General features: G+C 43.2%; 1 protein-coding gene across 1 annotated transcript in view; it reads right to left on the bottom strand.

The window, feature by feature from the left end:
• Positions 1-15,593: 15,593 nt before the first annotated feature.
• Positions 15,594-27,797, bottom strand: part of ARL6IP6 (ADP ribosylation factor like GTPase 6 interacting protein 6) — a 253,595-nt gene continuing 241,391 nt past the window's right edge. Inside the window, exon 4 of the mRNA XM_050969354.1 lies at positions 15,594-16,339. Coding sequence (XP_050825311.1) covers positions 16,156-16,339 — 184 coding nt within the window. The 3' untranslated portion in view covers positions 15,594-16,155. The remainder of the gene's footprint in view (positions 16,340-27,797) is intronic.

The raw sequence follows: 27,797 nt of genomic DNA on the forward strand, positions 1-27,797 counted from the left end.
CTATTAGCCAGGATGGGTAACGAATGGTGTCCCTAGCCTCTGTTTGTCAGAGGATGGAGATGGATGGCAGGGGACAGATCACTTGATCATTACCTGTTAGGTTCACTCCCTCTGGGGCACTTGGCATTGGCCATTGTTGGTAGACAGGATACTGGGCTGGATGGACCTTTGGTTTGACCAGTATGGCTGTTCTTATATTCTAACCTAAACGAACCCAAAGTTATGGAGACAGATATGACTCAAGGAAGCCAGCAGAGTATCAGAAACCTGAAAAAATCTCTGACTGGATTGGCTCAGGCATTTGGTCACAAGCTGAGGTGGTTCAAAAGTTCTGGATTTTTTTTAAGTAGAATTTTTTATTGTTTCTTTAAACAATCAAACACAGCAAGCAGCAAATAATTGGCCACACACTTCTGAAACCCCAAACCATATTCAGGTTTTGGCAGACTAATTTCAGCTATTCAATTAAAAAAACCACAACAATTTTTGAAGGAAAGCAGACATTGTCAGTGATTTTTTTCTGCTTTTTAAAACCCCCTAGTTTTCGATCCAAAAAAGTTGTGACAGAAAATATTTGTCCAACTCTTTTAATGAGCTTTAGTGCCTTTTAGCACTTAGCTGATTCTGAGAACCAGTGATACCTTGTAAAGAAGTTTTCTCAAAACTGGGTTTGTGCTGAGATGCGGAAGGTTTATTTTTCCCAGGGCCGCCCATGGGAGGGAGCAAGTGGGGCAATTTACCCGGGCCCCACAGGGGCCCCCACAAGAATATAGTATTGCAATTTTTTTTGTGGAAAGGCCCCCCAAAATTGCTTTGCCCCAGGCCCCCTGAATCCTCTGGGAGGCTCTGCACTGCACACCCAGCTAGCAAAGATATAAATAGCAGTGCAGATGGTGAGTCATGTCTTCAGTGAGTAGAGTAGAGTGCCCCATACACCTGAACCTTAGGATGTATACCTTATCTGGCTCTCTACCTGGTAAACCAGTGCATCCCACATCTACAATGCTAAAAATAGCAGTGTAGTGTCCTGTTGCTTCCCAGTTGCCAGAACCTTTCACTGTGGTGTGTAGCTATGCACCATAGAGACAAATGTGGACACATTCTGCCTTTCACTACAGCGCATAGCTACATGTGTAGTGCCTGTACTTTACGGCAGTGGTTCTCAAAGTTGGTTCACCGCTTGTTCAGGGAAAGCCCCTGGCAGGGCGGGCTGGTTTATTTACTTGCTGCATCCACAGGTTCGGCCGATCATGGCTTCCACTGGCCACGGTTCACCACTCCAGGCTAATGGGGGCCCACGCCGCTTCCCACAGCCCCCATTGTCCTGGAGCGGCAAACCACGGCCAGTAGAAGCTGTGATCAGCCGAACCTGCCGATGCAGCAGGTAAACAAACCAGCCCAGCCCACCAGGGACTTTCCCTGAACAAGCAGCAGACCAGCTTTGAGAACCACTGCTTTACACACCACAGTAAGTGTAGACATAGTTTTATATACAGTACTTGTACTGTACAGTGCTACTTGCTGTGTGTGACCCTGTAACTCCCATATTCATCATTTGTATGTGGTTGTGATATTTCATACTGAGCATGCCATGTAAAATACCATATGAAAGGTCATGATCTGCTGAAACTCGTTGTTCTGTCAAAATATGTGTATCATCATTGTATATGGAATTATGATATTCTGCTATATGGTCATTATTGAAATATGTTGTGAGTTTAAGAGTTACCCACTGCTAGTTCTCCAGTGACAACAAAGGAGGTGACCCATACCCAGGCAGGTGTTAAACAACCATTGACCAGCAGGGGAATTGTAAACAAGAGATCTACAATTTAGTGACACTTGTGCAAGCACCACACAATGGGAATTGCTCACCTCTGTGACTCAGCAAGGTGGACATACCTGGGCCAGTATCTTTCCAGGGACATGAATTGAGAGTATAAAATAAGGGCCAGTGGCATCATGAGATCACCTCCCTCTTCCCCCACTTTCACTGAAGGCACAAGAATGCAGGAAAAATAGACAAAGACTCTGAACTGAGGAGATTGGGCCCAGGCTGAAAAGGAAATTCAGCCAGTATATTAAGAACTATAAACTACCTGCAACAACCAGTGGGGTGAGAGAAGCTGTTTGATTCAAATCTTGCTTAGTCTGAAATTTAGGATTTAGAATGTATGTTTACTTTTTATTTTTTTAAGGTAACTATCTCTGACATTTATGCCTACCACTTATAATTACTTAAAATCTATCTTTCTGTAGTTGTTAAACTTGTTTTAATGTTTTATTCTTACCAATGAGTTTGTCTAAAACTGATTGGGGAATCTGCTTAGATTGCAACGGCTGGTGAATGTCCACTTCCTTGGATGAAGTGGTGAACTAATTAATAAGTTTGCACTGATCCAGAGAAGGTCTGGAGCCGTGTTAGACTGTGTATTTCTGTGGTGCAAGGCTGGAGGCTTGAGAGATTTGCTAGTGTTTCCCTGCATATAGTTCATGAGTGGCTTGGAGAGCATTTATGCAGCTTAGTTGGGTGTGCCACTGCATACTGGTGGCTGGGTGACAACACCACCTAGAGAAAATTTGCTGCTTGTCACTTGCACAACACTGTGAGAGACAAACCAGGCTGGAGAGTTAAGGGGTCACAGCAGTCCCACAATTCCAGGTTGTACCCCAGGGATCCCATCACACTGCAAACATGCAGGAAGACATGGTCCCTGCCCCCAAAGAGTTTACACACTAATTTTAAACACGCTACAACAAGTGAATGACATGACATTTAGGAAAGGGTGAAGAGGACAAGAGTAACAATAAGAAAATGCAGTTGCACAAGTCAGCTATTGCACAACTTCATAGCTCTCAGCTAATCTGAAATCTTTGGTTTGTTTGGTATTAAATAAATGAAATTTGATATCCACAATAACCTAGCCATCATTAACTGGCTGGTTCCTTGCAGGCACCATAGAAAAGGTGAGTCTTGAAAAGGATTTTGAAGAATGAGTGGACCTTGGCCTGAATAAAAATGTTAGCACTATGTAAACATAGCAAAGTCTGATTTTGGAAATGTTATGGAGGAAAAAGCAGTAGGATTTGGATACATGCCTGATTTCTCAGATAAAAGAGGGGAGTCATCAAATTCTATCAATCCATCTTCCATAACATTTCCAGATATCAATAATTTCCTTTTTGTCTAGTAGACAGATTCAAAGAAGTGAGAGCAACTGGCCAGAGATTAATTTAGCTGCCACTTTTTGACAGGATTGCACAAGAGCAATGTGTGTGTCAGGCATACCAAGGAAGATGAGAAGGAGTCTGTAGTCAATGTGGGAAATTCTGAGAACCTGAATGACAGGTCAGTGCTCTTGAATTTCCTGAGTGGCAGGAAGGAGAATGTGGCAGATAGTGGTGTAAGACTGGATGAATAAGGCAAGTCATAAGGAGAAAGGGTAATTTGAAAGGTTTCAGTATAAATATGGTGGTTGAAGTTGTGCACGCAGATGAGATCACTCTAAGTGTATAGTGCAAAAAGGGAAGGGGAAGGAGAATCCCTTCAAAGAAAACAGAAGAGGAGAACCAGCAATGACAACATCAAGTGAGTACGAGATTTAGAGAGACATTTTGATCGACACTGTCAAAAGGAGGAAGATGATGAAGCAGAGACCGAAAGATCTGTCCAGGAAAATAATCTGAATCCTTCCTGAGAGCTGATTCAATTGAGTGGAGAGGACAAAAGCCCAGTTGGGGGGAATCCAAGATGGAGTTAGAGGAGAGGGATCTGAGACAGGAAAACTACAGCTGTATAATTACTTTATGCTTTAATAGAGATTTAACCAACCATTACTTCTCTGCATTTTTCATTTTCTATATCTCGTAATTGCTTTACCTCCTCCCTCCTTCCTCTTTGAAAAAAATGTTACGGTTTTCTGGTCCCCTCATCTCTTCTTAATGAAGAGATTTTTCAGTCCTATGGGAAACATTTCAGCCCACTACATTTACATTTCAGAAACATTCTTCCATCTCTAAGTAAGTTCATTATAAGACAAGCAAAGACTTCCTGTAGATTTACTAGGACAGCGCACTGTGCAAACTATCTTCCATGTAAATTCCAGTGACTATTAGTTGGAGCTACTGTCGGATTCCCTGCAGACAAATCTGAACATTTACAAGTAGAATTTTTTTAAATGGTTTCAAAGTCAGTGAACGTTTCCTTATTTTATTACTCTCATTTCCCTTTGCACAGTCAATAGCCTGTTATTGTATGGCAGAAAATATATGTAAGTATTAAAGTTCTTGTCAGAACATTTGGTAGCAATAAGGCTTTTTTTTTGGCGCTGTCATAAAAGCAACAAATACATTTTCAATTCTATAGCATAAAAGTGAAACTTAGAAACTTAACTTTTAGAATCCCAGATTCTTTCTTGCTCTAATGACTTTAAATCCAAATGAAGTGGCACTAACAGCTGTCCAATTTACCCCTTCTTTACAGTTTGTGAGAGTCAGTTCATTGCTATGGAGACTCTCTCTCTTTTTTTTTTTTTTAAAGCCAACAAATTTTGCTTGCAGCTGAAGAATACAGTATATTCAATTCTTGAAGAAACAAATCAAGGAGAGTTTAAAGTATCCAGCACTCCCTGTACCCAGAAGTTTGGTCACTAGCTACATGGGACCTATTCCACAATTATAGAAAGTATTTTTAGTTCCCAGAAAAAAAGAGACATAAAAACACAATATGAAAAATACACAAAGCAATATACCATTCCTTTGTCCCTTACTCTATCAATAGCAGGTTAAATTTCTTCCTTTTGCTTCTATTTCAGATGGAATATAGCTCTCGGGATCCAGATCATGGACATGTAATGGCCCATCAAACCTAACATGATTCTCTGTGGCAGAGAGTTTCCCCTACTTCAGAGGGAGATGAGGGTGCACAGCAGCATGGTGAAGGTGACAGGCAGCTTGCAGAATCCCTTGATCACAGATTAATTGCTGTACAGCCCACAAGCCACTGAAAGAGCAAACGACACAGTTTCTAACTCTACCTCCCTGATGGTGTGAGAGAGAATTGCATCCCAAGGAACCTGATGATTAAACTCTCATTTTATAATTTTCAGCTGCTTACCAAGAGTTCAAATTTTGTTTTTTTTCCCTCCATTTACTTGCTATAATAGTGTATATATATGCCTGGAGGGTTTCATATGGAAGAAAACCAAAAATTAGAATTTTTTCAAATTCAGATAAAAAATCGTAGGCAGAGCTACAAAAGGAAAAGACAAACATTATAGTTGGGTGATAGTGTTGCCATAGTTGCGGTTGATAGTCATTGCTATCTGTGACTGGGTGTACTAGGCATTTGCTGCCCTCTGCTAGAGGCCCAGCTGCTGGGACACACCCTAGGCTAAAAAGGCTGGGAGTAAGCAGAAGGATATCAGGTGAGAGCAGACAAAGTAGAATAACTGTCTGCGTCCTCTAGTGGTCAGTTGTGTGTAAATCTGAGTCAAAAGGATCTCCCATCTTAACCCAAAACAGCCTGGACTGGTCAGGGGTCTAAATCTAACTGCACCTTTTTGACTGAGTCAGGAAAAGTCTGGCTTTGTTTTAAGCTGTGGAATTTAAAGGCCAGATGGCAATGGGAGTTGGACATCAGTTGACTTAAAGGGAGCTTACCTCATTAGATGCTCCACTGATTCAAGTGAACCTGTGACTCTCTCACACCAGTGCCAGGAGGTCATGCCAATAGAAAGGTGATACCAGAAGGGCCACCATGGAACAGCTCAGTGCTTCCCCCGAGAATCCTGTCAGACGTGAATTCTTCCTTAGTTGACACTCATCTGAAGAAGGAGTTTAAAGGGAAGAATGATGAAAGAACACTCAGAGTCATTAACAAAATGCCTAAAAGAAAGTTAGACATGAGTTTAACATACTAAGGCAGCACAAAAGACTAACATAGTTTTGTGTTGCATTCATGAAGGTATCATGGAGTAAGGAAATATTAGACCCCTCTCCGTACTGCTCTGGTATAACCACACCTGGATTATTAATTCTACTGAGGCCACAACAGTCCCAAAAAGATACTGAAGATTGAGAGTGTTCAGAAGAGAGCGGGAAAAATCATCAGAAGACTGGAGCAACTTATAAAGAAAGATTCAAAGCATAAAAATGTGAATATTTTACTAAAGGAATACAAACAGGAGGGGAGGAGAGCATATGAGTCTGTAGGATGTACTGAAGATGAAGATGGTGCATGTATAACTTGGAGAAATAGGATGGAAAATTTTGCTAAATTACCAGAAAAGCTTCCTAACAGTGACAAGTATAAGGTTGTGGAATAGCCTACCAAGAGAAACTCCATTACGTGGGACTTTTAAAGTAGAGTGGACAATATATTGGAAAAGATGCTGTAGGGAACAATTTACAAGAAATTGGACTAGATCATCTAATAGGATGTTTCCATCACTAACTTCTAAGTTTCCAAGACAAGGTTATGAGAAAGTGTTAGCAAATGGTATCTTTTGTATGATGCTAGAGTACAAGCATCTGTTGAAACCCTGACATATTCTGTAAAAATGAAGGTTTCACACAATTCAGGAAAGATGTATGCCCTTTGCACTGCCAGCTAAATATATCACCATACTCAACGATGCAGAAGTGAAAAGTTCCTCCATACATGCTACAGGTATTATATGAGAAAATGCAAGAGAGGTTAGCAGGTTAAAACAGCAACCCAGAATGATATTCAATTCAGTAATTTTATGAGGTGAAGGAAGAAACAATTCTCTATAATACATTCATCCCGCTCCACAATCACTAGTCTCAGAATATGCCTGTTATATGACAGCTAGCGCTACATTTTCAAATCCCATTAAAAATGATGAGATTTGTGCACATAGTGGAACTGTCACTCAGAACTTTAAAAATATGTCCCCAGTGTCTCACTAACACATTAAATAGTTTCATTACAATTACTGCATCCTCAAAAACCCATGCATCTCCCTTTGCCAATCACCCCCGGAAAAAGCAGCAGCCTGTTTAGTAAACATTTTGGATTGAAACACAGAACTGTATATATTAAGAGATGGAAAAGATCACTTAGGTCATCTAGTCCATCTCCTGTTGTCCATTAACTAGTGCTTTGTTTAACCTAATTTTAAATAACAAAAAGACAGACTTGCAATCAGTTCACTTACAGAGAATAGTTCCAAGTTAAGAAACCTCATTCTCCCAGCTTTTCCTGATCTGCAGCCTAAATGTTTTCTTTCTTAATTTCATCTCATTATAACAACGCTATTCCCTTCTTAATAAATTCTTTTTGCCCTGTACAATCTCACCAAGATGCATAGGAATCCCTACCCTATCACTCAAATTGACAATAGTCCCTATCTAATTCCATCCTTCTATTTTTCAATGTGGGCATTTTTGCTTGGGCTTTTCACGTTGTCTTGTAAAAATGGGACACTATACAGTGTCCAGTTTGTGATGGTGTAAACAGTCCCCACCTTGGGCCCAAAGGGGTTAAAAGACAATACTGGGCCCAAGTGTAGGAGCAGGATTTTATAATGTCCCATAAGAATTAATGTATGATTTGATTTCATCCTGTCATCCACCTTTCTGAATAGCAGAAAGGAATGACAGACTAGAACAATCCTTATGACTGATTATGGTCACCTTTTCGTTTTAGGATAAGTTATAATGTCTACTATGGTTTCCTATATGTATTACAAATTAGGCACTCTAGTTAAATATACATTTCTTTGTTTTAAGGTTTTAATAAGTAAGAGACAGGATCTTGTATTGTATCTATGTTAAGGAGATAAGAGGAATGTTGAGGGCCTGAAGCCCCAATGTGAATTGTTTTAGTTATAAGATTCAGCAAGGCTTGATTTACAATGTATTCTGCTGAATATACAATATTGCTGTCTGTATACCTTTGAAGGTTTCTGTAAGAGATTGTTTGTGTGAATGAGGAATGCATGCATTGGGAAAAGATAAGGTGTGAAAGCCATCACAAACATCCAGATGGTCAAGAAAAAGTGAGAAACTTGGAAAGACCAGAAGACAATCAGAAAACATCCATTGTATCCGATGCCAAACATGTTGGCAGCATTGACGACCTCAGAGGTGAGGCAGGCACCCCCAAAGGCGAGACAACAAATAGGAGATAATGATGGGAAGCCCAACAATAACCATCAAATGATAACACCACTTAAGGACTAATGATTACAGGATGACATTGCAAAATGCATGGACTCAATGGGAATTTACAACTATAAAGCTGGGGTGTTTTGCCATGGGACTCTGGGTTCAGTCCTGCAAAGCCTCAGAACATTGGATCGCGACAGACAAGAGCCCAGCTCCACACTTGTGCTCAATCTAACTCGCCATTAGATTGACTCGAGCTACAACAGACTGGTAACTATAAACATCACTGGCAGGACTGTGTGTGTGTGAAAAGCATATGCTAACTGTTGTATTTTCAATAAATGCTGCGTATTTGCCTTCCTCTATAAAGATCCCATGGGCTTTGTATGAGCATAACACAAGTAGCCCCACCCCTCTGGTAGGGTTGCCAACTTTCTACTCGCACAAAATCAAACACCATTTCCCCGCCCCCTGCTCTGCCCCTCCTCTGAGGCCCTGCCTCTGTCCTACCCCTTTTCTGAGGCCCCACCCCTGCTCACTCCATCCTCTCTTCCCTCTGTCGCTCGCTCTTCCCCACCCCCACTTCATCTGGCTGGTTCATGGGATTGGGGTGCTGGAGGGGGATGAGGGCTCTGTTTGGGGATACAGGCTCTGAGGTGCGGCCAGAAATTTGGAGTTCAGGGTGCAGGAGGGGGCTCCAGAGTAAGACAGTGGGTTGGGATACGGGAGTGAGTGAGGACTCTGGCTGGAGATGCGGGCTCTGTAGTGGGGCTGGGGATGAGGGGTTTGGGGTGCAGGAGGGGGCTCTGGGCTGGGGGGTGGAGCCAAGGGATTTGGAGTATGGGAGGAGGCTCCAGGCTTAGGCAGGCGGTTGAGGTGTGGGAGGGCGTATGGGCTCTGGGCTGGGGGTGTGGATTCCAGGGAGGGGCCAGAAATTAGGGGTTCAGGGTGCAGGAGGGGGCTCCAGATTAAGACAGTGGGTTGGGATACGGGAGTGAGTGAGGACTCTGGCTGGAGATGCGGGCTCTGTAGTGGGGCTGGGGATGAGGGGTTTGGGGTGCAGGAGGGGGCTCTGGGCTGGGGGGTGGAGCCAAGGGATTTGGAGTATGGGAGGAGGCTCCAGGCTTAGGCAGGCGGTTGAGGTGTGGGAGGGGGTATGGGCTCTGGGCTGGGGGTGTGGATTCCAGGGAGGGGCCAGAAATTAGGGGTTCAGGGTGCAGGAAGTGACTCTGGGCTGGGACAGGAGGTTGGGGTGAGGGGTCCAGCTTGGGTTGTGGGGCTGGGGATGAAGGGTTTGGAGTGCAGGAGGGTGTGCCAGGCTAGAGCCAAGGGGTTTAGAGGGCAGGAGGAGAATCAGGGCTGGGGCAGAGGGTTGGGGTGCAGGCTCTGTGCGGTGCTTACCTCAGGTGGCTCCCAGAAGCAGCAGCATGTCCCCACTCTGGCTCCTATGTGGAGGCGTTCCTGACCAATGGGAGCTGCGGAGCGGTGCCTGGGGTGGGGACAGTGCTTAGAGCTCCTTGGCTACCCATACACCTAGGGGCTGCAGAGACATGCCGCTGCTTCCATGAGCCATGCGGAGCCATGGCAGGCAGGTAGGGTGACCAGATGAGAGGAAGAAAATATTGGGACACATGAGGGACGAAGCAGGAAAAAAAAAAGGAATTCTGCGAAATATCAGGACAAATTGTGTCCCGACCAATCTTTGGGATGCAAGACAAACACCTAAATATCAGGACATCTGGTACAAGCAGGGAGCCTGCCTTAGCCCCACTGTGCCACCGACCAGACATTTAACAGCCCGGTCAGCAGTGCTGACTAGATCCACCAGGGTCCCTTTTCAACTGGGCGTTCTGGTCAAAAACCGGTTGCCTGGCAACGCTACCCTCTGGGCCTGCTAAGCATGCTCCAGCTGGAGGAGCATGTTAAAAGGCAGCTCATACGCCCAGGCAAAGGGTGGTGAGATAGGCTGCAAGAAAGAGGAATCCTTCTCCAGGAAGCCAGACTGACGGTTGAGCTGGAGAGGGGAGCAGGGAGTGGGTAAGGCCCTCAAGCAGAATCTCTCCAACTACTACCCCCTTGGAGAACCAGCAGGTTGTGCAGGACCCTGGTCCTTTGGATTCTCTTGTTGTTGTTGAAAGGCTAACTGTTTGGACTATAGGGGCCATGCTCCAGAGTGAAGGGATTCACTGGTAGGAAGTAACTCAAGGAAGCGGACTTGGACATACTGCAGGGAGGACTCAGCCCGTGTTGCCTCCCACTGGGCCCTGGGTTGCAACCTGCTAGATGGAAGGCCCAGGTCCCCAAATTGCATCTCTTTAAGGACTGAGGCCCAGAGGGGGTGGAAAGCTGAAGATTCCAGTCTCAAAGTCAGGACAGATATCACTACTGCAGCTGCCCTGACAGAGGAGCAATGGACTGGAAGGCATGTGTGCTAACCAGCAGGCCAGCCAGATCCATAAACCCCCTATCACAAAGTTGTATATGCCATTTAATTGGTATCACTCTTTTCTTCTCAAGTAACATCTCTTGCTCATTTTTATGTACGAAAGAACTTTCTGATTAAGAATAAAGTATATCCACATAAGAAAGAGAGAGAAAATGAATTTACCTTCGAAGAGATTTGAGATGAGCAGTAAATGGAACATAGTAGGGGCTATCTAATAATTCCTAATCATACATCTTTGTCTTCTATCCAAAACATGATATATATTAAATAAAAGCAGCACTTTCAACCAGTGGTTTCTTGCCTTTTGCAAACTATTATTATTGTTTGTCATATAGTAAAACCTCAGGGCCCCAACTGAGACTAGACACCCATGATTCTGGACACTTTATAAATACATAGTGAGGGGACACTTCCTGCCTCAAAAAGCTTGCTGTCTAAACAGACAAGACAGCACAGAAAGGTAAAGTGAATTTTCCAAGGTCACACAAAAGTAGAGCTGGGAATAGAGACCGGGTTTCTTCAATTTCAGCCTAGTGCTTGATCCACTCGACTATGCTATGTTTGTAACAATATAGTGTGGTTTCCTAGCCACCCAGCCTTTGTAAGAATAGGTTTTGAGTCCACCCAGGCGTTCTACGGGTTAGAATGTACAATTAAACATAAATTGATACTAGCAACCAGAGATGCTCACCATTAAGGGCCAATAAGATCAGGTCTTAAGAGCTTGATCTTGTTTCCATTTAAGTTTATGTAGAACTTTATCTTGCCTTTAATGAGAGTTGGACTGTTTCCTTAAGAAAGCCCAGAATATAGACACACATAGTGGTTAGAAATCATTGCTAAGTGTGGTATTCTCATCTTGCTTGGAAACCAAGATCAGGGAGAGTTTGGATCACTTTAGTGCACAGTTAAATGACCATTTCTATTTTCCTTTCTTTCTGCCTCCTTTTTTTTTTTTTTTAAAGTTCTATAGCATGTCAGGATTTTAAGATCCCTTTAGCACTGTGGCTCAGTAGCACACATCTAGCACTTCTACTTTGGTTCCAATTTTGTTTTTGATAGGAGATTAAAAAAAATATACCTACTCAACTTGTTTCCCAAGATTTGACTTGTTGCAAAGATTCATTCCTGTGATCGATTAAAAGGACCATTCCATTTGTCCAGCAAGAGACCCACAGGCACTGCACTGGAGAATATAACTGCCATTGATTCAGTCTTGCTGCTTTGGGATGAAAGTTCTAAAAGAATTTGTCCTGCTCTTAACAAATGTAAGCAGAGTCAATAGTCTTGTGTTTATCAAGGGAACTTGGGTGTGAGAAGCAATCAGGTAAAGCTGAACAGATCAGTATTCTCCATAAAACATGCTTCTTCATTTATGTTTTAAATTTTTATATGGAGGTGCCAAATGCATTCTGACAATCCATCAATGCCCAGAGTGAATGGTTACCTTGAAATCATTCAATGCTGTTCTTATTTATTTATACAATACACATCCTAAGTCAAAAGGGCTACTCTGAGTATTGCAACACCTAACTTTTAGGTCCGTAGGCCCAGATCTCCAAAGGAATTTAGGTGCTTAACCTCTCATTGATTTCAATAAGCATAAGACAGCCAAATGTCATTGTTGATCTGGGCCCCAACCACCAAATGGAATCCACAAACCATGGGTTAGGTGACTAGGCTCCCTATACAATCTTTGGGGAGAAACAGACACTTTATAGACTCATAGACTCTAGGACTGGAAGGGACCTCGAGAGGTCATCGAGTCCAGTCCCCTGCCCTCACGGCAGGACCAAATACTGTCTAGACCATCCCTGATAGACATTTATCTAACCTACTCTTAAATATCTCCAGAGATGGAGATTCCACAACTTCCCTAGGCAATCTATTCCAGTGTTTAACTACCCTGACAGTTAGGAACTTTTTCCTAATGTCCAACCTAAATCTCCCTTGCTGCAGTTTAAGCCCATTGTTTCTTGTTCTATCATTAGAGGCTAAGGTGAACAAGTTTTCTCCCTCCTCCTGATGACACCCTTTTAGATACCTGAAAACTGCTATCATGTCCCCTCTCAGTCTTCTCTTTTCCAAACTAAACAAACCTAATTCTTTCAGCCTTCCTTCATAGGTCATGTTCTCAAGACCTTTAATCATTCTTGTTGCTCTTCTCTGGACCCTCTCCAATTTCTCCACATCTTTCTTGAAATGCGGTGCCCAGAACTGGACACAATACTCCAGTTGAGGCCTAACCAGTGCAGAGTAAAGCGGAAGAATGACTTCTCGTATCTTGTTTACAACACACCTGTTAGAATGGGCTCCACAAGCTAGTCAACATCAGCACCGATGAGTGGGGTCTAGACTAAGTCCTGCCCCTCTCACAGAGTTAGAAACCTGAGTCTGGGCTGCAGGGAGATGCCCATCTCTCTTTGCGATCCACAGCCATGAACCATCTCCTGGAGTTAGGCACCTAAACCACTTCTTGCAAGAACAGTAGAAGCACACAGTTAACTCCACACAGGGGGTGAGGGTGGTGGCAGCAGCCTCCTTTATAACCTTTAGGGTATTGGTTAGGGAACTCATGTGGGAGACCCTGGTTCAGTTTCCACCTCGGGTGCCTGAGGAGAAAGAACAATTGGAACAAGGGTTTCCCATCCTTCAGGTGGGTGCCCTAAGCACTGGGATATGGGATATTCTGAAGTGGGGGTTCTCTCAGTTTTCCTTCCCTGTTGAAGACATTTCATTTTGTATAAATAATTAAACATGCCTTGGGCCAGAATCAGAGTAACAATTAGGGCACTCACCTGAGAGGCAATTTGAAATCCCAGTTCAAATCCTTCTCCTCAAGTACAGGGAGGATTTGAAACAGGATCTCCCACATCCCAGATGAGTGCCCTAACCACTGAGTTAAAGGGTAAAAGGGACACCTCTCTGTCATTCTCTGGCCATTTTGTGTGGAGTTGGTCATGCGCAGAGCATGCCTACCAGATCAGACAAGGTAAGCATTGTCCCGTCTATTGTCCCTTGATTTGAGGACCACACTGGGGTTTAGTACAGGATAGGTGTCTGGGCACCTGGCTGAGGCAGAAGGATGCATGCCCAGAAACTTAGGCACCCTAGGAGACTTTTACAGTGAAAATTAACACCTATAACTTTAGGGAGCAGCTGAGTAGGATTTTGTGGATTGCAGTAGTGCCTAAATCTGGGATATAGGTGCTTAAATATATGGTATATCTTTTTGAAGGTATAGCTTGTACTGCTGCCCAGTGTCCAAAGGCATTATGCTTTGCACCGGCATAATGTTTTTTTTTTTCTACAGGGGTTAGGCGCTACAGTTGCTCCATGACTGTTTGCATTTCCCTGACTCACCAGAGCCATGACTTGGCCCTATCACTGCAAAGTAGGGCTAATATACAAACTTATTTCCGCTCTTTCTAGCAATATCTTTTTGGCATGGAATATTTGTGTTTCAGATCAATTTTTTTGTTCTTTTCAAAATGTGAAAGAAAAATAAGTCATTATGGAGAAAGAAAGAATGAGTCTGCACAGCCCACTTGGGAAACAGAGAAAGCGGCACAAGAAGGGAACTAATCAGACTTTAATATAAAGTTGTGCTTCAGTCACCTCCTTTTTCACATTTTGTTCACATCTAATGCATTTTTAAAGAAATGATTGATAAGATGGAGACTTTTAACCACCACAAAAATGACTTGAGACTGTGAAACAGACCTATTGCACTGCTGTAACCACTCCGTTGGAGTACAGCACAAAGTACATCTAAGAATATACTAGAGGCCGAGATAAATTAAGAGTCACCATTTATTCAGCCATCCTCATTCAGCTGCCCTCATTTATGTAAAGGAAACTCTCCTATTTGGCATGGAAGCCCCAAGTGAGAATTGTGGAGAAATACCAAAGCCAAACAGACGGGGGAACACAGATCAGCAAAGTAGAAAATATCTTACTTCTATGTTACTGATGAAAGAGAAATGACAGAGTTAGTGGTGGTAGATAATTAAACTTTTATACCAGGCACTCTTACCAAAGAATAACTATATTACCTTTTCCAAATTCTTCCCATCATGAAGGGGATTTACATTGACTAACACTGAATTCTTATAAATAAGATACATTTTGTTCTGTAGAACAGGAACAATTGTCAATGGGACACCAGTGAACAGACCACCACAGATGGCTAAATTAAGGGTCTTGAGTTGAAAGGAGTGAAGGAACCAGTAGCGTAGCATTGTAGCAGACTCTTGCTTGATGCTGCAGTCATTTCATGCACAGAATTCCCATGGAAGCCAGCAGGAGTTATTCTTACCAAAAGGCCGCAGGATCAACTTAGTGGCTGAAATTGGTTGGCTTAACAGCAGTCGTAGATATACAAGTTACTGTAGACAAGGCAAGACCTCCATACTTCATATCTAAATAGTTATTTCATCACCATTTATGTATAAATGCTATTGCCCAGAGGATATTCTTCCAGGTTCCTAGCCAGGGGCCAGACACATTATGACTGAGATGGGGACGTGGAGGCATAGAAATGCACCTAGTAAAAACAGTTACTGGTTTTGCTGGGAGTTCCAAAGAAGCCCTGCCAGGAGAGAATGCTGAGAGATGCACTGATTCCATGTATCTACTGACCACCTGATAGCCATTTTGGCGCTTCACTGGCTACTTAAAACTTTCTGGAAGATGAACTTGGGAGAGCTATGCCACAGATGTGCTACCTGTCATGGAGTCCCCGGGCGATGCTCTGGAATTGCTCCCCACCAAGCCAATCAGGACTTTGGGGAGCCTCCTCTCCCTTGGAACAGACTGTCTTCAGGGCAAGAAGCTTACAAGGCTTCACCTCCTGAGTCTCTCCTTGGAGCATTCAGCATATGCCCCTCCGTGCACTTCCCACAGCAAGTCCACCCAGGTGGGGTCCTGGGGAAGCCAGAGAGTCCTGCACCCCCACTTTGCAGTCAGACATGACTCTTAGCCAGCCAGTAAAACAGAGGTTTATTTAGATGACAGGAACACAGTTCAAAACAGGCCTTGCCAGTACAGACAACAGGACCCCCTTTAGTTAGGTCTATCTGGGGCTCCCAGGGAGGCCACAGCCCCGTTGGGAAGCCCAAGTTCTGTCGGTGCACCCCTCTCCATTTCCCAGCCAGTTCCAAAACTGAAACTGCCTTCAGCCTCTCACTCAGCCTCCCCCCGGCTCCTCCCTCAGCCTTTGTCCAGTTTCCCAGGCAAAGGTGTCACCTGGCCTTCAACCTCCCTCCTTGGTTCTCAGGTTACATGCTCAGGTATGCTCCCTTCCCCAATGCAGGCAGTCCCAACTCCCCTGCAACCTCCCTAGGTCAATACTCCCCACTCAGCATTCACATAACACATCAAGAACATTCCCACTTGGTCACCCCACCATTTAGGGCTCTGAGCACTGGTTTACAGATCTATCAAGTCTTCTACTGTTACAGTAGGCTATGACTTTGGTACCCTTTCTACTGTTCTACTGAGAAGTGATTTGTGTGTATTAAGAAATTGCCCAGAACTACATTTCCATGTCTTGTCTCACAACAAATGATCCATATCTATTTTTCCAGGGCTCCCTCAAAAAATAAATCTACATCCCAAACACACCCTTTTTTTTTTAAGTCCACTATTTTCAGATTTCTTATTTCATCCCCTTCACGTTTGAAATTTGGTGAGAGACTGTATTGGAACCATCCTGTGATTGTCCAAGCTGACTGCTCCCAGGAACCAAAGTAAACACATCTGTAGAAAAAACAAATTGAAATGCATTTTTAAATCATAACCATCCAGTGTACTGTTTCACAATATCATTATCAGTTCTTTTAGGCATAGAAGTGCAGAACTGTAGAAAATGACGTGCCATTTCTGCATTTCCTTTTGACATTTTTAGGGTTAAATAAAACCCTAGTGATTGCACTATGGAGAAATACCTGCATATTTTTGCACTCGCTTCACTGGTAGAATAACATTGTGCGTACATTTTATATATAGGAAATATATATCAGGGCAGTCACATAAAAGCCTTTATTTTTAGTCTCTTCCATTAGGTTTATACAACTTATAATAAACAGATTTCCATAGGGGTTATTACAGCAAAGGTATTAACATTCCTCTACCTATACTATATCAGATCCATTCTTATAAATCAATGAAATTTAAAGAAGATAAAATGACTGGAGATCCTTAGAGATATCATCTCTTAGTTTCTTTGCTATTTGAAAGGCAAAAATAAGCCAGGCACAGCTATGCAGCAGTTTAAAACCCTAAACAAAAAAACAAAAAACATATGCTGATCCACAGTATGACAGATTCAGGACACTGAATGGGCTTCCAGGTGAGAAGCAATTGAAAAGATCTCTTTGATGCAGTTATGGATTAGCCTGAGAGTCTGAAAGAAAGCTACAAAAGAATAATTTATCAGCATCAGTTAATGCTAAGGTTTTTTGAACATCATTCATTTTAAATAGCCTACACCATGCAAAGTTTTGAACGTCTAGAGAGCTGCCCTGACATAGACTGAGTTCATAATACAAATGAAGAAAGGGAAATCTTTTTGTTCTTGTTTCATTCTGAAATCTTCATCAGTTGAAGGGAGTGAAAAAAATTAAATCAAACTCCATTATAAGTATTGTAGTTTACTAGGGTTCCCTGGGGTGCATTTTTATGTCTGCTTGTCAAACAGTTACTTTCCCCCTCTTTGACCTAGGATCCCCAGCAGAAGAATCACAGGGATATTTTTCTCTTTTCAAACTGCAGGTTGCAAAGTTAACTTTAAGTGTTCCTTGCCATTTCTGTCACACCCATATATTTCAGTGCTTGAGGGTATGAAAGGAAACAGACTTACTCATCCATTTCAAAGAGTGAATAGAAAATACGCTTATTAAAAACTAGGGTCAGTTCTAAGGTGAAGGAGTTTCTTTCAAGGTGAAGATAAGTGAAAATGCAAATAAGGGGAAATAAATCAAACGAAATAAGAGTGGTGATGGTGACACGTCTTTCTGCAGGAAGCACTGCCATGAAAACTAAATATGCAAATATCCCTCTGACAATCAGTTTGGATCCAATCCTGTAAAATGCCAAGTACAAGACCTACTGAGAGTTGCTGAGTGCTCTCAGCTCCCATTGGCACTTTGCAAGATTGAACCTTCTGTGATGTGGGAGTTGTGGGGAAAGAAGAAAGAAATAATAGCATAATATCTGCATAACGCAATCACCAGTAAACCCTTTCCCTGATGTCAGATAGTAAGGAAACAAAAACACCTTAAATCATCTAATGGCTATTTCATGGAAACAGCAAAAGGAATGTGCCAGATGATAACAGAGCAAGATTGTAATTTATTACTATTTAAACAGGGATACTGCACTATGAAAATGATTCAAGCACTGTTTATAATTCCAACGAGAGTTTTGCCACTTCCTCTCCAAATCTCAAGGAAGATTAACGGAGATTGTTCATTTTGTTCTGGTCCTTGTGCTTCCCGCACAAAATGATGCCTCTGTTTCTTTTTTTTATTAATTTCACATTTTCTTGTAATTTAGTGATCAACAATTTAGTAGTAACAATGCCAGACAGTGAACAAAAATCCAGTCTTTCTGTGCCAAGAATCTATCCTTTTTAAAAGAAATTGTCACTACGACAGGATCAAAATCAGAACATTAAAGGTATAATTAAATGAAATAGAGTTTTGCAGTTTTGTGAGATAGTTATGGAAAAGCACATTAATTTAAGGAACAAGAGCTGACTAATATTTAGAGGCAGAAAATTCATATGAAACTTTCCTAAGTGAAATTGCTATAGCTAATTCATAATATTACAGATGAAGCTGTCAGCAGAACTGATGCTGAAAATTAAATTCTGGATTCCTTCCATGGCCATACCAATATCTACTATATTAAACTTGTACACAAATAGCTTGTGTGGGTGGTGCTAAGGTAAATTGCTCAGGGGATTCATAATAGATATTCACCAGCTCCTTTGCTCAAATCCAGCGCATCTGTAATTATGAGATGTCATTAACCAATGATTTGATACTTGGTGACCTATATGAAACAAACTGATGGTCTCACTTCAGCTTTAAGTGAACAACTGTCCACATCACACCATCACAATTTGCACCCCATAGGCATATCCGGTTACTGGATGGACTGAAGACTAAACTATTCCCTACATTTTGAGGTGACCCTTCAAGTGAGGATTGACTCATAGACTCATAGGTCAGAAGGGATCAATATGATCATCTAGTCTGACCTCCTGCACAAGGCAGGCCACAGATCCCCACCCATCCAATTTTATAACAACCCCTAACCCAGGACTGAGTTATTGAAATCCTCAAAATTGGTTTGAAGACCTCAAGCTGCAGAGAATCCACCAGCAAGCGACCCGTGCCCCACGCTGCAGGGGAAGGCGAAAAACCTCCAGGGCCCCTGCCAATCCGCCCTGGAGGAAAATTCCTTCCCGACCCCAAATATGGCGATCAGCTAAACCCTGAGCATGTGGGCAAGACTCACCAGCCAGCACCCAAGAAGGAATTCTCTGCAGTAACTCAGTTCCCATCCCATCCAACATCTCCCCGCAGACCATTGAGCAGACCTATCTGGTGGTAATCCAAGATCAATTGCCCAAATTAACGATCCTATCATAACATCCCCTCCATATACTTATCAAGCTTTGTCTTAAAGCCAGAAAAGTCTTTTGCCCCTACTACTTCCCTCGGAAGGCTGTTCCAGAACTTCACTCCCCTATGAGGAACAAGCATGGTGTGAGGGTGGAGATGCAGCATGGCAAAGCTGCAATGTGTAAGCATAGTGATTTTCTGGTCATTATTTAGCACTCTAGATACACATGGCGCAGTACACAAATTAAGGGGGAAAATACCTGACCTGATATATTATAGGTGGGGCTGGTACCAAAAAAAATGATAATCGTTTTTGAAAAACCTGACCTATAAGGAAAGGTTAAAAAAAAACTAGGCATGTTTAGTCTTGAGAAAAAACAACTGAAGGGGGACCTGATAACAGTCTTCCAATATGTTAAGGGCTTCTATAAAGAGGACGATGGTCAATTTTTCTCTATGTCCACTGAAGGTAGGACAATTAGTAATGGACAATCCTTTGTTGCTGCCTAGGCCAGTGTCCTTTGTTCCTGTGAGGCTGGGCTGGGTTTGTCCCTTACATGTTCTGATGGGGTGTGAACTGCCCCCTCTGCTCCTGGAAAGTTTTGCCTGGGCTTGTTTTAAGCCATTAGAATACATTTTCAGCCTCATAACTATATACATGAAATTACAACCTATAACATTACTATAACAATGCTCAGTGCATCATGAGCCTTCCAAAGACACCCAACATGACAAACTTTGCATTGGATACCACACAATCGTATTATAAGGATGAACATGGAGTGCAGGTTGTTCCCCCATGATACAGAGTATCTCAGACAGTGGCAGCTAATATTACAATATGTCTCAGTTGTCATGGCTGTAAGGGACTGTGGACTAAAACCTAGGTCCCCAGAGCCTGGGACGTCTGACCTCAGGTGCCACTAGGAGGCCATGCAGAACCAGCGCCAGGGAATACTGCAGAGACTAGGCGCCACATGAAGTACCACCCCAGGGAGCCAAAGTGGCAGTACCCTGCAGCCCTCTTTTACCCTGGGGGTTGCCCCAGGAAGTTATCTGGGCAACCATGCAGACTTTGTCCTGACATGACTCCAGACTTCGCCTTGTCTTCTGATCCCCCAATCCTAGTCTGACTGACCCGGATTCTGGCCTGGTATAACCTCTAATCTCCAGTCTCCAACTTCTGCCTGACTCTGGTCCCAACTTTTGCTTACTGGAGCTGGCTCTTGTGATTCCTCTGACTCCAGCTCAGCAGCTACCCTCCCTGATGTGCAGACCCCAGCCCAGCTGTGACCTCTAGGCCAGGCTGCAACCTCTAGGCCAGGCTGCCTATGCCCCCATCCCTTCAATGGCACCCTGATCAGTGTGCAATAAGAACTGTGGCAAGGTAAGCAAGTGTCTTCTGTCCATTGCCCTTCCTCCGTTAAGGTCTCCAGCCTCAACAACAGGAATTATCTCAAACAAAATGAAAAAAATTCCTCAGCTTTTACAGTTTATATCTCCAATAGTCAACACAATTCACATTTTATGAAAACCACTTTGGATGTGTCCACTGGAGTATTCAAAAGGGTTTGTTTGGTGTGTGGCTGGGTGGGTAGGTGTGGGTGGGTGCATGAATTATGTTTTTTTTTCATGTGCGGCTGACCCATAAAAAGCATCTGAAGAGAAGAAAAAAAAAGGAAGATGTGTCCTAAATGTTTCCATGGAATGTAATTTAATTTCTCAAGCACAGGGGACAGATCCCCAGCTACCATAAACTGGCATAGCTCCACTGACTTGAGCTGCCCATATACAATTTAATACCCTAATCCTGCAGTTCACTGCACCTGGGACCATTGCACCACTGACTTCTTTGCATCTCTGCAATACTGCACCTTATGCCATGAATTCCAACATAAGGAACTCTTCATGCGCTCTCTTCAAAAGAAGCCGTTTGAGAGAAATGGGTAAGTGTGACAGGATCCATTCAACACTGGGGAGCCTCCTCATGGCTGTGTCTAGGGAATCAGCTCTCATCTGGTCTGGTGCCCCCCTTTGTCACTCACTCATGCCATGGCACCTCTCTCTATCTGCAACTTGGAGTGTCCCCTCTCTTCATGACTTCACCCTCTGCTAGGTCACTATATTGTCCCCCTATTCTGAGGTAACTAAGTCCCTCCAAACCAACTGCCTAGTTGGTGTTTCCAACAATCCTGTGCCACTACCCAGTGGCTGGTAGGGGAACCCAGGCCCGCCCTCTACATTAGGTTCCAGCCCAGGGACCCTACAACAAGCAACCAAAGGCTGCACAGTCCTATCTCTTGCTGCTGTTTCCCTGGGAGTCTTTCTACCCAGGCATCTCAGGATTTCCTTTCCCACAACTCCTCCGAGTTTGATTTTCTACAGGGCTAGAATCCCAGTGCTTTTTGTCTATCCTGGGTTTTCTCCTTCCAATCTCTCTGGTCCCAGAGAACTACTGTAGTCTCTTTCTCTGCCAATTACTTCTGCTATCAACTTCCTGACTGTATATTAACCAGCCTGCTTTTGCCCTGCTGGGCTTCATGTTCATTTACGCCTGGTTCTCCTTCCAGGTGCAGCCAGATACCCTAATTGGCTTCTCAGAACCTGTGCGGGGTGTACACCCCATCACAATAGTACATTGGGTATCCATAGAAAGTGCATGAATGCAAATTCTAGCTGTACCACTAACTACACCATCAAGATATTCCTTTGTGTTAATGTATCATTTCTTGGAGAAGGAATTATTAATTTATTTTATGGCTTTATACTGCCACCCATCACCATAGTATGTGTGCCCCTACTCAAATTATGGGCTAGTTTAGTGACAGAAATTAAGATTAAATCACTAATCTATCAGATATTACGTTTCTAACCCCAAATGCTAAAATTCTCAAAATATCTACTGATTTTTACATAAAGGGAAACTAAAGTTTAGGTCTTGAGAAAATGTACATATATGTTTAATATTGTTGCCAATAAGTGACAGTTTAATTATTGGGCTCAACATCTGCCCCTCATTAATATTCCTAAAGTGATTCACTTCATGAATTGACCCTAGACTTTGAGATTTGGGGCAGATATTACAGCACACATGGGTCATATGCTTAAAGTGACTCAAATATTTTATTATATTTTGGCTTGACATTTTCTAAAAAGAGTCATGAAGATAATATAATTTAATTCAATAGTACTTTTCCATGAATATTTATCCTAGATAAGCCAACAATTACTTATGGATTGTGAGCAACAAAAACGGGGGTCTGACTATACATGGCTGATTATAACTATAAATGACATTACTATCTCACATCGATCTTGAGCAGTAATTCTAGAGGAATTGGTTTCAGCCAGCAGCAATAAATGGGCTTGTTTATTTCTGGCCCCAAGGAACAGCTAACGCTTTTATAAACTATTTCTTACCTGTGATAATGAGCCATTGTGAAGGGATTACATCTGTTACTGTCTGAGTCAGAATCAACAGCTTCCGGACTGTACTGGTTATTTTTTGAAGAAATAAAACTCCTGACAGTTGAGAGACAGTTCAAATACAGCACATTAGTAGAATTACAGTGTGTACAGGGTTGGCACTCACTTTTTGTGAGCATTGAGTTCATGTGCCTGCAGTCTCTCAGTTTGTGGTGTTGTAAGACAGTAGCATCCACCTTTCATGAGCACTCACCCCCCCCCCCTTGGTTGATGGTTTCTTCAGTGGGTCTTCAGTGACTCAACCCTCCAGCCCAGTCACACATCCTGTCTGTAGGTGAAACAGAACAATCTCCTTCCTGGTATGGAAGCTTACCCTCAGAGCTTTCTCCCTGGAAACACTGTCTTCCTGCCACTGTCCTTGGGCTCAGTCCTTACTGAGTCCCAACAGCAGTTCCTTCTTAGCTCCTCTGGCCCCTGCCCACACTGAGCTATCTGTGGTCCTGCTACTCTTTCAGCAAGCCAGGAACACAGTCCTCTCTCTTCCAGACCCAGGTAGCAACTGACTGACTCTGTCTCTGCTACTCCTTTTTATATGGCCATCCTGGTCCCTGATTGACTACTCCTGCAGCCCCAATTGGCTGCTTCCCCTGCAGCCACTTCTCTTCTGCTCTTCTCTGGGACACCCTGAGGTCTTCAGCAGGGTGCTTCTGGGCCTAATCCACCTCATCTCACGGTGTCTATTACATTTTACCTTAGAGAGTAGAATAACTGTGTTAAGTCACACAGCGGGTTAAATATCAAGGGAAGAAGAGGGGGCAAGAGAAGCAAGGATCTTTAGCACCACTGCCGGCAATTGCTACCATACTCAGCAGCCCCACACCTGCAGAAACCACCTGCTATACACCACCTCCTCCACTTCACCCAGCAGCAGTCATCCTATCCGCTCCACATCTTCACTACTCCTACCCCAGAAGCAATCATTCCCTCTCCAGCCCACAACCCCCCACCATTCCTACCTACCAAAAAACATCCTCTCCACAAGCCCACAAACCTTTATCCCCACATAAAATGCCTTCAGTCTGTCCAATAGACTGTACCCAGTGCCCTCTACCCAGCACTTCCCCACTGGAAGCCCATGGCTAGTCCCCTCCCTACTCGCTTGCTGTAACCCTAATCCCACAATCGTTGGCAACTGCAAAGCACTGGTGGATCAAGGCAAGAAACTGAGTGGTTTGGGGGTTAAAGGTGGGGGAAAGTTTGAGAATCCTCAGTCTACTGGATGGGGATGTATTTAAAAAGACTCTTTCAAGGCTGATGGCCCTAAAAATAGACTTAACTTTGTTTTAGTTTCTGGGGGAGCATGCACATTGTACCATCCTTTGGTTTGGCCTCCCTATTCTGTTCATTTGAACAGGCTGAAGATTATTCAGATACAATGGTCTTTAGCAGAACCTGAAGAAGAGTTCTGTGTGGCTCAAAAGCTTGTCTTTCTTACCAACAGAAGTTAGCCCACCTTGGGCCTCACCCACTTGTCTCTCTTGAGCAGAACCAGTCAGTGTAAATGAATGGCATGGATGCCCATGATTACAATGAAACCCATGACTCTGGATTTGCTGGTAGTGACTTTCCAAATTGATAAATTAGGCTTTTGTCTATTTTGCAATTTGGAATTTTCTGGATCAGGAGGACCATGTTAAAAACAACAGGGTACTTGTGAAGTTAGTCAAAAACTGGGGCATCTCAAAACTTGGCAAACATTCCTTAAGGCTATCACAGAAAGATGATCTATAGCTCATTATCATTTTTCTCCATTTGTATCTTGATGAATGTATATAAAGTATACTGTCTGCAGAAGTATTAGAACAAAAACATATCAGTAGTCAATCAACTACTAATTTTTCTTCTCAAATTAATTGCATATATTGTACTCTGTGAAGCACTTTATTCATGACTTCATTTTGAAATTAAAATAGTTTGAGATCTAGTTAAAGAACATAAGAACTCCCAGGATGAACTTTTAATTTACCTGTGTATGTAAAAGGGAAGGTAGTCTATAATGTTTGATACATTGAGGATGTATTTCATTACATTTTTGCAAATGTATATAATAATCTCTGCATGCAACCGCACTAACTAATGGGATAATGAATGCAGGAGTCAGTGTTAGCAGATCCCAGTTCAGGATTGGGTGTACAACCTGCAGTGCTGTCCTGAACATATCAGCTCTCATAGGCCTGGTCTCAGGGACAGACTAGGGGTTTGTGGGGCTCTGAGCAAGAGCAAGTGAGGACCCCTCTCCACCTCTTCCACCCTCCCAACTTTCCTGTCAGGGAGCAGGTCAAGGCACTGGGGCTTCCCCCACGCTCCATCAGGAGCACTGGGCAGGCAGGGGGAGCAGGGCAAGCCCTGGCACCCTGACCCCACTCCCTGGCAGTAGCGCCAGGCAGGTGGAGCGGGTCAGGGTGCGGGGATGCCCATTTTTGAGGGTGGGCCCTGCATATGAGTGCCATTAGCCCAGTGGTTAATCTGCCACTGCCTGGTCTACTCAAGAAAATTGTATAGTCTTTGAACATGCTGAGGAGCACTCAAGTTAGATGACACAAAGCTGACCACAATTTTGTGATCCGCACAGTCCATAAAAAATCATATTTAGCGGAGCTGGTTTTAAAAAAAGGGAGGGATAAAGGATTGTATTATTTAACATAGTTTTGTTAGAAAATAGTTTGAAACAATATTATGCTAAAGGGCACTAGGAAACCTTCAGTGCACATCAGAAGGTCCAGGGGGACCAATTACACATAAGTGCAATTTAGAAATCACACCCCATCATGTAGACAAACTCTTAATCCCAAAAGGCAAATGGGAATTGGACATTGCCAAGGGCACTCAAGAATTCCTCAATCAATATTTCTAAGGTCATTTTCACATCTTCTAGTAAACCCATGCATAGTCACTGTGTCCATGAGAGTATAAAAGTATATGCATTTCATTATCTTTTTCTCTCGTTTTTCTGAACAAAGAATCACCTTGTTGCCCCTACCCCTATTTGCTTTTGACTGTTAATTTTGGGGGAACAAGCACTAACCCCCCTGAAGGGTGAGAAAACCTAAACCTCTCACAGGATGGGCAAACCTCTAACCCTGTGTTGCTAAGTTAATATAGGAACTTGATCAACAGGCCTCAGCCTTAGAAGTGCCAAGGGCAGGTGGAGGGAGTCCCTCAGGGACACTGAATATGGAGATCCACTGTAACACTTGAGTACAAATACCAACGTTTTCATACTGACAATAACTGTCATCAATTAATTTCAGCATGACAACGGGAATAATGAAAAATGCAATGCAATTAGCAAGGCGTATCTGACTTGCTCATTCTGCAAGTCTGCCACATTCCTCCTCATCCTCTCACTTAAGGAAAAACATTTTTTTTTCCTCAGTGTTTTTCTTTCAATTTCTTTCTTTCATATTTTTCTGGGGTTTATTTCTTCTCCATTCTCTTGGAGTGGAGCTGAATGCTGATGAGACTGTACTCTGAGTCCAGGCAATGATTTTTCAGATTTTTTTTCCGGTTTCTGAACATCTGTGTCAGGTTTTTATGGATACCAGATTTTTACGGACTGAATTACAGGGGGAAGAGAATATGTTTGTGCTACCTGCAAGTTGGATTCTTCAGTCACATTTCAATTTAAGCTAAAAAAAGTCTCTTAAAAATGAGCTGCTACTGTGTATTCTTTGAAAAGGGTTTTTAAAAAAATTCTCTAAAATATAACAGAGAAAAGAAAATATAATGATGAGAGGAAGAGAATTGCAGAAATCAAGATGAGCATCTCTGTGACCAAAGAAAGATGAACAATAACAAAAATCTATTATTATCCACTGTTTTCGCGCAAGATCTGTGCTTTCTCAGGCATGTTGCTGAATATAATATAATTGCTCACACATTACATTGCTAAAACATTTGTAGGCGAGATAACCATGGATGAAGCACCTAGGTCTGAAAAATTTATTATGGGCAGGAAGTAGAAATTTAGGTGCAAGAAAGACACATACAAATGTTTTACTAATGAAAAAAAAATGGAGTTGTTCTGCTTTGAAACCTGAACCCGACATCCCTTTCTAACACACTCCGAGTGACATCCATACTGAAGGTACACTCTCAAATAGCATACATCTTCTGAACCTCCAGAAAGGGCCTGTTATTGAAAGATGAAATAGAACACTGTAAATGGGAATTCTATTTGAAATCCCAATCATTAATGGCAGAACATGTACAGACACAGAAATAAACTTTTTTTTTAAAGTTGTTGAAATGAAAATGATTAGCACCTTTACATACCCAGTGTCTAGGGTTCTCCATTTTACCCAAAGTAGCAAAGGACATCATTAATTCCTAAACAAATACAATCAATGTCACTGCCTCCAGTTTTAGGGCTTGTTCTTGCAATCCATACTCAGTAAAAAACTCCCTTTGAAGTCACCAAATGTGTGTCTGAGTAAAATCAGTTATTGAGGTCATCAGTTTTTAAGAACTACAGAAGCCTTAACTCCTGTTTTTGCAAACAAAATGCCTTTCAAGTCAGCTTTGCAGGAGAGTAAATGGAAAAGGCTGTCATCTGCTAATCATGGGGACCTCATCTCTGAAGTTTGGCTACCAGTGCTGCATTCAGACCAGGGCCGGCTCTAGCCATTTCGCCACCCCAAGCACGACGGCACGCCGCGGGGGATGCTCTGCCGCTTGCCGGTCCCGTGGCTCCAGTGGACCTCCCGCAGGTGGTGGACCACCGGGGCCGCCTGCCGCCCTCCCGGCAACCAGCAGAGCGCCCCCCGCGGCATGCTGCCCCAAGCACACGCTTGGCGCACTGAGGCCTGGAGCCAGCCCTGATTCAGACACTCGGATAGACACTTGATCACCTAAAACAAGTATTTGGTACCTAATTTTTAGTTAGAGTGCCCAAAGGAGTAACGAGGCCCAAGGGCATTGGTGCCTTCCCCAGAATGAGGGGGAACACAGCCCCCCACCCTCTGAGGCCCCCACTGCACCCACTCCTCCTCTTCCCCCAAGCCCACTCACCCACTCCTCAGCCAAGCCTGGAGCCAGAGTGGGGTTGGGGAGTCCACCCCCCTGCATATCACCTCCAGACTCCCTGCCCAAGGCGGGTG

This window comes from Gopherus flavomarginatus, chromosome 10 (assembly GCF_025201925.1).
Source record: "Gopherus flavomarginatus isolate rGopFla2 chromosome 10, rGopFla2.mat.asm, whole genome shotgun sequence".
NCBI lineage: Eukaryota > Metazoa > Chordata > Testudines > Testudinidae > Gopherus > Gopherus flavomarginatus.